The following is a 12,634-nucleotide window of genomic DNA, read 5'->3' as shown; positions in this document are numbered from 1 at the left end:
GTTGTAAATCAATTTGAGTTGTTAGAGAATCTCCACTGTATTATCCAGCATGGAAAACGCTAGGTCTGGTATAGAACTCGGCTTTAGTAGGCCAGTGACTTGAAGTGTCTTCGGTTTACGTGGTGTGCTGCAGAGGTGTTATTTTTGAATGCTGCATGGTATTTAGAGGTAGAAGCTAGGCAGGTTTTATAAAACTGTAAGCTGATGCAATATGCACTGAAGGTACCTTAGAAGCGAAAGTCTCTTCTGCACTCTCTCTCTCTCTCTCTCTCTGTAGCGTGAGTCACTCGGCCAGGCTGTTCCACCTCCAGACAGCTGTCTCACTGCAGGGCCTAGGTCTCCATTATGTTACAGTCACTGAGCTGTGCGGAGATTAGAGCAAGAAGAAGAAACAGCCCGGGCAAGCGGAGAATTTAAGATCAGTTCCTACCTGAGCGGAAATGAAATTTTTGGTGCAACAGAGACAGGGCGAGAGCGAAAGAGGAGCCGGGGAGCACTGCCTCACTGCTGAATTAGGTGGAATCTATCCAATTATAAAACCTGATTAGCTCTGTCAATTACAGCATGATGGACATCCTTTCAATTATCGGCCTTTGCGCAAAAAAAATCAATGGCTCCTTGAGACGAGTCTGTAGCTAGCCTGGGGGAACGGGGATCCACGTGACACCTGCTGGCTCTGATAAAAACGTGGGCCTCCTGATGCTCCGATAAGCTCAAGGAGCTTGTGTTCTGAACAAAGACTACCTGAAAAAGAGAGACAGAGAGAAAGCACCAGGACAGGTGTCTTATGCACAGTCGGTTTTTGAACCCAGTCGTCCATCCTGATTACACCTGAACAGGAAGTGACCCTCAGCCTGTTTTGAACTGCTAGCACCAATATTGCTAATTCTACCGAGACCTTTCCCTTGCTGTCAACAGTGACGCCGCTTTCATGTACGAGACACACACACACACGCACATGAAATCAGCTCTAAACCTCGCTGCTGTGTGTACGGGCTCTCAGCAGGGTGCCTGGTTTTATTTCGCCTTATCCGTCCCAGGCACCTGTAGTCTCTCTCTCTCTCTCTCTGTCTGTTAAAGCCTTCGTCATCACTCTCTCACTCGCTATCTCTTTCTCACACACTCCGGCGCAGGTAGAGTTCCAGTTGCAGCTCAGTTTCCCGTGGAAAAGCCATGTGTGAGACACACTTCCTGCAGGATGTATAGGTTCATGCGTTTTTATTTATCCCTCCCCAGAAGCCGCTCGCGCGTTTGTTAATCGTATTTTCTTCTCTGTCTCTCCCAACCAATGCCGTCTATGAAAGAGAGAAAGAGATCGAGTTGCAGCTGTATCGGATGTGAAAGACACACTCGAGTGTAGCAGCGCGAGTTTCCCACGAGAGCCCGACCCTTTCGCATCGCTTCCACAAAACATAACCTAGATCCTGCTTTACACACGGCCTGATCTGGAATTCCAGCAAGACGTTTATGAATTTATTAATTAATAATTAACCACACACATCTACCATATTCAGGGATTTAATGTGCATACCGAAACATGGTTGGCTAAGCAGGAACTCTCTCATTCTTTATGCCGTTTATCCTGTACAGGGTCACAGGAACCTTTTTTATCCCAGGGGACTCGGGGCAGTAGGTGAGGTACAGTACACCCTGGACGGGGAGCCAATCCACTGCAAGGTACAGGCAGTTTGGATCTGCCAATCTGCACATCTTTGGACTGTTTAAGGGAAACCGGTGTACCCCACAAAACATGGGAGGAACATCTCCAAACCCCATGCACACAGACCCCAAGGCAGAAACCGAACCCTTGACCCTTGACACCACCTAGCAGGAATTCAATAGTACAGTGGTACCTTTGTATATACGAACGTAATCTATTTTAGGGGGCGGGTTCTCAAAGCGAAAATTCATATTGCGGAACGCATTTTTCCATTGGGAATACTGTAAATGCAGATAATCGGTTCCAGCGACCCTTAAAATATTACCAATGTTAACAAATTCCAACACTGTCATCATATTTTTGCATATTAAAAAACAACCCAGAAATTTAGAAGACATGTAAAAGAAGTAAAATATAAAATAAGTAGGAAATTAAACTTCACTTAACCTTAATTTATGATTCCTCTTGGCACCGGCTGCTTTTTTAGCAAAACTGAAAGTGTCTCCCTTTCCTTCTTCAAATTCAAGTTTATCCTTCACATACACAGTATGATAAGAAGTGAAATGCTTATACGACTGCTGATGACCTAAAATTTCAAAAAGAAAGTTTCAGTATGAAATAAGAGAAACAAGAGAATTTTACAACTTAGAAATTTAAAAGAAATATGGAAATAAATTTTAGCCTGTAAAGGACTTTTACATTTACATTATGTACAAGTAATAACATAATGAAAAATAAAATAGTAGAATAAAAATTTAAATTTAAAATTTAAAGAACCGTGTCCAGTTATAGGGAAGATAAAGTGCGAAATAGTGTGCAAGACTTGGCACCGTCTTCGCTCACATTCTTGGGACTCGTGGTGCTACGGCTTCACTAAATCTCACACAAAATGCAACAAAAATTCACAAAGAAATTTGTAAACACGCTTTGCTTGGCTTTCCACCGACGCAAACAAGTTTGTCCGGACTTACGGCATTTGGTTCGGTGCGGATCAGTCGCTCGTACGCTTCGTACACATTCGTATGCCGAGGTACACGTGGTTACGTTTTTTTTTTATTATAAACATGGCATTTAAAGGTAAAGTGATGCACTTCTTCCCACCTTCCTACACTTCGACTGTTTCCGATAAAAGATGTCAACCTCCAGACTGACTGCGGTGATGATATTTATTTAGACTTTGCGATTACGGGAGCGATTAACAACTAGGATGAGGGTTCATTAGACTGATGTTGGCATTCAGGTCTGCAATTGGCAGCTCTCTTAATTGTGATGGAAATGCTGCTGCTGCTGCTGTTGTTGTTGTTTTTGTTGTTGTTGATAATGTGGTTTGGCTGAGATGTTGGCTGAGTTGCGATTGAATTATTTGCTTTAACAACTTGACTATTGTTAAAGCAAAACAAACAAAGCTGTGTGTATGCGAGGTACTCAGACAATACCGCGTTCATTGCGTCACCAGCGAGAAGTAGCTGAGCTTCAGTAAAGAGTCTTGAGGTCTGCGATACACACACACACACACACACACACACACACAGATGCATACTAGTTGGTATTTCCATCCTTCTGAGGACCTTCCTTTTATAAATCTAACCTGAACCTGAATCCCAGTAACCAGGCGTAAACGTAAACATATACTGTACATACAGTAAATACATACATTTTATCCGAAGTAAAATATAAACAAAATAAAAGCTGTAGAAAAAAACAAAAGGTAAAAACGCAGACCTGCTTTTTGGGGACCAAACAAATGTCCCCACAAAGTCCAAACTTTCAGGTGTTTATATCTTGTGTTTGATATAAAAAACATGAAAATACAGTAACATGCTCGGGTAGGAGTTAAAAGAGAGACAGATACGCACACACACACACACACACACACACACACACGCACACACACACACGCACACACACACACGCACACACACACACACACACAAAGATTCTGAGATTGCTGAACAGAGATGCAAATGTACATAGATACAGGCACACACACAGATACGAACGTGCTCACACACATACACACTAATGATGACACACACACACATACACACACACACACACACACACACACACACACACACACACAGACTGACTAACAGAAAGACAGATGCACACACATGCATGCAAGCACCCAGAGATATAAACAGATATACACTAATAAACACACACACACACACACACACATGCACACACACACACACACACACACACAGATTAACATGTTGAGAGACAGATGCAATTATAGAAAGATACATACACACAGATGCAACACACACACACACACACACAGATGTACACAGATACAAACATGCACACACACACATTCTGATCTAAAACACAATTTGTACACACATACAGACGCACTAATGACGACAAACACAAATATGCACACACACACACACACACACACACACACTCACACAGATTGACTACAGTAGATACGGACACACAGACACACACACATGCATGCAATCACACAGAGATATAAACAGCTACACACTAATAAAGACACACACACACACAGGTTCATAGATTGACAAACAGAGACACTGATGCAAATGTACTTAGATACTGGAAGACTTATGGTTGAACACACACATACACACACACACATGTAGATGTACAGATACAAAGATGCACACACATCCTGTACTGACACATACACACTTACACACTATTAAGGACAAACACACACACATGCACACAGATTGAATAACAGTGAGACAGATACGCACACACACATTCAGGCACATACACAGAGATATAAACAGTTACACACACACACACACACACACACACATTCAGGCACATACACAGAGATATAAACAGTTACACACACACACACACACACACACACACACACACACACACACACACAAAACTGATTATTTTGTTTCAGGTCTTTAAAGTTTTCTATCCCGAACTTTCCTTTCTATTGAGTTTGATATTTAATTCCATTTAATCAGGATAATGGGATTGAGTGTGTGTGTGTGTGTGTGTGTGTGTGTGTGTGTGTGTGTGTGTGTGTGTTGCATTGGGATGAACGACTCCTAGTCTTCGAGCGTGATTGTAAAGCGCTGACACATGCTATAAGATAAACACACGTTTTGTCAGACGCTCTCACACACACACACACACACACTCACACACACACACACACACACCCGAGCCGCAGTGCCACGACGACGACCGTCACAAAATCCCATTTCCCACTGACACCGCTGATTAGGATTGTTTTGGACGTGATTGTCTGAGTCTCAGCACCGCGGGCCGCAGAGGCGAAGCAGGCAGATAAATCTGTTTTAATTCTCTCTCCCGTTTGGGAGCGCGAGCGCCGTTCAATATCGCAGGCGCTAAAACTCGGGAGTGCTGATATAGCGAGCCGCGAGGCAGACGGACGGTACGGCACGACACGGCACCGCGCGGCCGCTCCCATGAGGAACAAAAGCCCCGGTACAGACGAAACAGAACGCAGATTGAAAGACTAAAGCTCTAAAGTAAAGAGCATGTCGATATCGTTCTGCGTACAGGTACACGAGTTTATTCTGCCTCTGAGTGTGAGCATCAGTCTCAGTTCCAGTCCGGGAACGTGTTCGGAATTACGATTCATTCGATGCATTTAAATCATTTATGCAGCTTGTCTGCTTCTTTCTCTTTTTCTCTCGTTCTTTCTTTCCTTTCCTTCTCTGCCTCCCACTCAAGTCATTCGCTCTTATTACATTTCACTCTCTCTAAATACCATAAATAAATAAAAAAGAACCTAAAATGCTTATTATTAGTGCGTTTATGCGGATCCGGCTACTATTTCATTTAATTCGAGTCAGGCTGTGTTATTGTATGCATTTAGAAAAACATCAGAATGAAAATGTGTCAAGATTAGGCAGCGCAGTCGCGTAGTGGTTAGCACTGTCGCCTTGCACCTCCAGGTCTCGGGTTCGATTCCCATCTCCGTGTGCATGTCTAAGTTTGCATGTTCTCCCCGTGCTTGGTGGGTTTCCTCTGGGTACTCCGGTTTCCTCCTACAGTCCAAAAACCTGCTGGTTGGCGTTCCCAAATTGCCCGTAGTGTGTGAATGAGTGTGTGTGTGTGTATGTGTGTGTGCCCTGTGATGGATTAGCACCTTGTTCAGGGTTTATCCCACCTCGTGCTCCAAACCTCCTCCGCCGCGACTGTTTAATACAGGATAAAGCGGTATAAATGAGTGGTGTAGCGGTTAGCACTGTCGCCTTGCACCTCCAGGTCCCAGGTTCGATTCCCACCTTGGGGTCTGTGTTCATGGAGTTTACATGTTCTCCCCGTGCTTGGTGCGTTTCTTCTGGGTAATCTGGTTTCCTCCCACAATGCAAAGACATGCAGATTAGTCTAAGTGGTACTCCGTCCAAGGTGTACCCCGCCTCGTGCCGTAAGTCTCCTGAGATAGACTCCAAGCCACCTGCAACTCTGTACAGGATAAGCGCTACAGACAATGAGTGTCAAGATTAAAGTTAGATGTTAGATCTAAACTGTACTAGCAAGATGTGTCACAGTTAATTGTAACTGTCCAGGGTATGTGGTTTTAGGAATATAATCACAGACATGGTGTCTGAGGTTGGTATTATTACACAATTCTCTTCGCACAGTGCTTCTAACAATGGTCATTGTCGCGACTTAGCTTTACCTAATTAAAAGAAAATGATGGAAATTATTACGGAATGTGTATGAATTCAAATGATCGGATCGTCCCTGATGATCAAGCCGAGGGTGACGGTGGCAAGAAACAACTTCCTGAGTTGGCAATGGGAAGAAACCTTGAGAGGAACCGGACTCAACAGGGAACCCATCCCCATCTGGGTGATAACGGATAGCAGGGATTGTTTACAGTGATAATGGTTCAAAAACAGCACGTTCTGAAGTATTTTATTCCCCTTACATTGCAGTAGTTTTGCCAAATACTGTAAGCGAGAGTAAGTCAAAAATTTCCCGCACTCCGGTTATCTGTCTCCCCAGTTTCTGCTGTGCAGGTGTGAATGTGTTACATCACTTCAGTTGAACCCGAGATGCGATGAAAATCGGACGACCCACTTGTGATTTGCAGTGATTTGTTGTTGTTTTCTTCTGGTCTGAGATGTACCTGGTGCCGAAACAGCTCACAGAAGAGCGTAAACAGGAGTGTCTGGATACCTGTGATGCTCTAAAGAAGGTGAAAGTTTCTTAAAAAGGAATCATTACTGATAACGAGACATGGATTCATCACTGCGAGCCTGAAAGTAAATAACGGCAGAGTATGGAACAGAAATCGCCGACCAAGAGAAAGTTCAGGCGTCAACCATCGCTGACTTTAAGACTCAAGTACTGCGAAATACTCAGCTATCCAATAACTATACTGTTGTAGTTATTAACTTTATCGGTTGATGTCTCCTGTGAAGGTGGAATGGTTAAACAACCTGTAAAAAAGTGTAAACCTGAAAACTTACCAGCTGGAGTTTGTGTTATGATCACTATCAGCACTACAGACAAAACAATACGACAAAAACAAAAAGAGCGGCAACTGAATAAGCTGGGGAAAGAACGTTTAAGCAAATCCCCACCGCACACCAAAACTCGTTAATGAGCCGCTCTCTGGTGGCCCCGATGGGACTCGATTTCTTAAACGCAGGTCAATTAGAGGAAGAATCAGTTAAACCTGTAGATAAAAGACTCAGATACAAAGCCGGGATTAATTGTTAGACAAATAAATGTCTACGTGTCTAATTAGAGTTATCAAGCTGGACATGTTTTCCAAATTAGATCCGAAATGGTTTTGATAAAAACATCAAAAGCCAGACACATTTTAATATCGTTTTCACCTTCTTTTGCACTACTTCTCAAGACTCAATGCATGTTTTTTTTTTTTTTTTAAGTAATCAAAAAAAAATCCTGTCTTTTTTTTTTTCTTTTTTTTTTGGACACAGCAAAATTTTCAATGTTGATATAAAAAAAAATAATAATTTTACTGCTTAACTCAGTATGGAGATGGGGGGTGTGGCTTCTGTGAAAACAAAACAGAAAAGAAATACGCAGGACAAAGTGGGCGTGGAAGCCTAATATATATATTCTAATTGAATGTTTTTTTGTATATTTATTTCTACATTACAGAACAATATTGGATTTTTTACAGAACTATAAGGTAACACAGATGCCATTATGTAATTAAGTAACACTTACGGCACTGGACAGACGTCCTTATCCAGAGCGACTTACATTTTTGTCCCATTATACGTCAGAGCAGTTGAGGGTTAAGGGATTTGCTTAAGGACCCAACAGTGGCAACTTGTTGGTCATTGGGTCTGAACCTAAGACCTTCTGGACTGAAGCCAGAAGGTCTTAACCACTTAGCTAGCCCGACCCGAAGTAACAACAACACAAACAGTCAGTTGTTATTATTTTAGGACATGAAGGTCTTCCAGCTGTTCTGGAACAGTTCTAACAAGAACAAGCGTATTTACAAAACCCATCAATCACCATGGTGAAACTGTCTCTCATGAAGATCTTCCCAGGAAAGTAAGTGACCAAAACTGACCTCTGCTGCAGAGGAGAAGTTCATTTAGAGTCACCAGCCTCAGAAATCACCAATTAACCTCAAGCAGCACCTCAGATTAGAGCCGTTATGAAGCTTTACAGAGCAGAAGTAGCAGATATACATCTCAATATCACCTGTTTAAAGGAGATTATTGTATATTATGGATAAACACCTTCAGTATTGTTTTACAGTGTAAAAAGAGATAAACACTCAGGAACGACCATGGAGTTGGAAGGTGTGTAGAGTATATTTTTTGGTATGTTCACTAGTCCATGATGCGATGCCTTTCTTTATCTGTCTCGTCACACCAGCAACAAGCAGAAATTATTGCGATTCTCCAATGTGTATTTCCTCTGCATTACTCAGAATAATAAATCAAGTCCAGAAAGCAAGCTACTTTAGCTAATTAGCCGATACCAGTGAATACTTGCAAATGTATTGTTTTGATATGGTTACAGTGTGTGTGTGTGTGTGTGTCGTAGTGCTTATTATAAACATCCCTAGATTTTTGTTTTAAGGAGAAACGCAAAAGACGCCACTGCTTCGAGTTAAATAGAAAAAAAATCTAAAATACCAGCACGAGAGCTTTCCCTTAAATCTGAAAAAAAAAAAACTCTGATATCAAATGAGGACTGAAAAAGAAAATTGTGCCTTTGCTGTCAAACGTAATATGATGTAACGTAAGAGCAAGAATCTGCTTTAAAATGAAAAGGAAAAAAGATTATGATGAATAGGATGACTTATGGATGAGAAAATGGCAAGTCTAGTAGAATAGAGTGCGCAGAATAGGGGTTGAGTTTATGCTCACTATTTAGCAGCTTACAAAAAAAGCAGCTGATCCAGTAAACTACAACTCATTGTACGTTTTTTTATTTATTTTAGTACAACAGTTAATTTAGAGCACTATTAATGAATTAATATTAGAGCGAGTCGAAAATTATCCGCACTCTCGCTGTAGTATGTGTTTTAATTTAATCAGCTTTCAGAAAAGACAAATACATAATTGTTCAAAATAATCCGCCTTCGTATTCCCACATTAAAAGATGTTTACGGCTGAGCCGCGAGCCACGAATGCACCGCTGTCTTCACTTCTTCATCAGAAGTGAATCTTCGTCCTCGTAGTCCTGCTTTTAGGGGAACAAACAGATGACAAGTCTGACGGAGCGAGATCAGGACTATAGAGACAATGTGGACAGTGTGGACAGAAGTGTGCAGACGTCCTCTGTGTTCAATCTGAAGTTTAGGCCTCAGCTCTTCAATGAACATCTCACTGTGACGAGCACTGGTGATTGTTGAACCTGATTTTTTCCCCTGATCATGTTCCAATACTTCTGGCCCGGAAAATTTTCCATCTGATGGTTGACTTTTGAACTTTTTTTTTTTTTTTTTTGAGCACATTTCCGTTCTATACTCTCAGGCCCGCAGTGATGAATCCGTGTCTCATCACCAGTTGAGACCGCGCCCGCTTCGAGGTTAGGTTAGTCCTATCTTTCCAGACGAATCCCGCCTTCTGTGTCATGACCGCCTCCAGTGATTCAGTCTCGTCTATGCTTAGTTTGATGTTCGAGCCACTTGGTGCTCTTCCCTCAGCTGGAGGAAACCAGTAGATTAGAGTCTGAAGTAAACACTGCTCAAAGGAGTTTGGATCCTGGAAACCCCTCCCGTGAGCTAGTGTTACCCCGACATGGCGTGATGCGCAGAGGGGGTATATATTTATTCCAGCACGAGAGACACATTCAACCGAGACACGCCTTAAACTCACAACCCGCCCTGCACTCCCAAAAGAAAAACCTGTAGCTGTAATCTGATGGTTGTTTAAACGCTAACTACGTAATGAGGACCTGCTGGAACTAATGCTTCCTCCATCCAGGACTACATTTAGAACTTTAATTAATCTGCACTTGGTGGTTAATTGGTGGAGTTAATAAGTGAGTCTGGATGGAGTTGCAACACTTCCATCACTGATCCCAGTTCAGCCGGGTTTGGTAATGGCATCGTATTGTTTAATTACATCGTTCGTTAAGAGACTTCAATTAACGCTGTGTTCATTTTTTTCCATTGCGTCACGTCTATGTATCGATGCTGATTTGTGAGTGTGCTGTAAAGGGAATCTTACTTCTCCACTTAGTCCAAGTGTAGTCGATGAGCCGAGACACGTTTGTTGTCTCAGTGTCTTTGTGTGGTTGGACTTTCTTTAGAGCTTCGCGTTATGGGACGTTTATATCAATTGCTGTAAATAATCTGCTTGTTAATCTGATTTAGGAAAATGTGGGATGTGCTTCGCTTGTACAGAATGCACGCTTTCTTCTTGGTTTTTTTTTTTTCATTTTTTAACACACTCCTCGGTGAGTATCACAATAATAAAAGTGAGTTATTGCGCCTGGAAATAACATCCGTTTCCTGAAAATACTTATTTTCTTCATTTTATCTGAATTCTTCATGAAAAATCGATTTGTAAATAAGTCGATAGGTGGTTTCTGGTGCCATATAAGAAATAAACGATTGCATAAGACAGCTGTATTATTTTCAATTCTGTCTCTCTTTGCAAACTCGTCCTTCCCCATGTTTTCGGGAGCCAATTGATCATGCGCAAATTAGCCCGTGACCACATCGTCTGACTTCTTGGGACATTTACGACCACACGTTAGCTTCTTTCCCTTGAAATGAGCCGGCCGTACAGGCTGCGGATTTATTCTCGATTACCGATATTAAAGAATAATAAAACAGGAAATTGCACATTATAGACTCCGCAAGGCTAAACAACTGTTAAAATAAAACATTAAACAGCGGAACAAGAGGCAAAAATATGGTCTGTAATAAAGCACTAGTGTTTACGCCAATAGGGAAATGTGCTCTTAATGCATCTCTCTCTCTCTGTGTGTGTGTGTGTGTGTGTGTGTGTGTGTAGCCGTGTCTGGTGCAGAGGACGTGGCTCTCTACGTGGGCATCGTTGCCGTGGCGCTGTGTCTCACTCTGCTGCTGGTGGTCCTGGTCCTCGTGTATCGGAGGAAGAAGGAAGGGCTGGATGCGGACGTTGCCGACTCATCCATCCTCACGACCGGCTTCCAGCCTGTGGGCATCAAACCCGCCATGCCAGGTGTGTGGGCACCGGACCGGGCACAGCGCTGCAGTACGATACCCTTCCTCTTTTACAACCGCCTCTGTGTTCTCAGTGTCGCTCATGTCCTCTGAGCTTTTCATTCTGTGTCTGTGTGTGTGTCTTAGTGAGTGACATCACATACAGGTTTATTTATCCGATCGTGTATTTTTCTTCAGTTTGAATCATTTGCATATGACACGCTTCTGCCTTAAATTTGTGGTGATGGTGATGTGTGTTTTCATTTCAGAAATGAATAAAATAAGATTTTATTTATGAAATGTCATCATTTTTCTAAATAATCTTTGACATGGGTAACGTCACAAGTATGTGAATGGCATTAAATAAATTCAGGGATCTGGGTAAAAAAATGGGAACGTTTATGCACAATTTTGGATTTTAAAAATGTATTTTATAAACCAAATTTGCTCTTAAATATAGAAAAATATATCTAGATAATAACGTTATCACTGGTTTTAGAAAAACAAAGGATGGACAAAACAATGTACAATATATTTATACTCATTTAAAAACTGCATGATTAATTAAAAAAATATATGTCATAATATTGCAAAAGGTTACATCTTAGCAATTGATATGAATCTATCCAAACCCATCTATAATTTATTCAAATAAAATCACACACACACACTCATCTTCTATACCGCTTCATCCTGTATTCAGGGTCGCGGGGGCCTGGAGCCGATCCCAGGAGGCTTAGGGCACGAGGCAGGGTACACACTGGACAGAGTGCCAATCCATCACAGGGCACACACACTCACACACTATGGGCAATTTGGGAACACCAATTAGGCTAATCTGCATGTCTTTGGGGTGTGGGAGGAAACCGGAGTACCCGGAGGAAACCCGCCAAGCACGGGGAGAACACGCAAACTCCATGCACACAGACCCCGAGGTGGGAATCAAACCCAGACCCTGGAGGTGTGAACCACCAAGCTAAGGAATTATAGAAAGGTTTGGCTAGATTGCAGAATATTTCACTTGCTAAAATTTATTTCTTTTTTTTCTACTGAAGTTGTTTAATGTGGCTACTGTAATTCTAAAATAAAAATGCGCTATTACATAAGCGATATTAAATGCAACCAAAGACTTGCTACAGAAGCTAAACATCGCCCAGAAAGATTCCACTTGCTAGACTACTGTAGACTACACTAACAAGCTAGACTTTATAAACATAATCACCTGGCTATTATTAGTACACTAATGAGTCCATTATTAGCCATGAGCCAGCGCACGAGTCCATCAGCGAGCACCTTTGACATTCTTCCTCCCGGCCATTTTCCATCCGAGCGCGCTAAGATGCTCCGCTCTTTCCACCCCG

General features: G+C 42.1%; 1 protein-coding gene across 5 annotated transcripts in view; it reads left to right on the top strand.

The window, feature by feature from the left end:
• Window positions 1-12,634, top strand: part of unc5a (unc-5 netrin receptor A) — a 217,134-nt gene that overhangs the window by 169,749 nt on the left and 34,751 nt on the right. For 3 of the 5 annotated variants that reach the window (XM_053515478.1, XM_053515475.1, XM_053515474.1), the window contains one exon: window positions 11,104-11,325. In XM_053515478.1, coding sequence (XP_053371453.1) covers window positions 11,104-11,325 — 222 coding nt within the window. The remainder of the gene's footprint in view (window positions 1-11,103; window positions 11,326-12,634) is intronic. The other 2 variants (XM_053515479.1, XM_053515477.1) reach the window with 1 other exon arrangement.

The sequence above is a fragment of the Clarias gariepinus genome, chromosome 16 (genome assembly GCF_024256425.1).
Source record: "Clarias gariepinus isolate MV-2021 ecotype Netherlands chromosome 16, CGAR_prim_01v2, whole genome shotgun sequence".
NCBI lineage: Eukaryota > Metazoa > Chordata > Actinopteri > Siluriformes > Clariidae > Clarias > Clarias gariepinus.
Note: the sequence above shows the minus strand (reverse complement) of the source record. Positions and strands in the feature narration are given on the sequence as shown.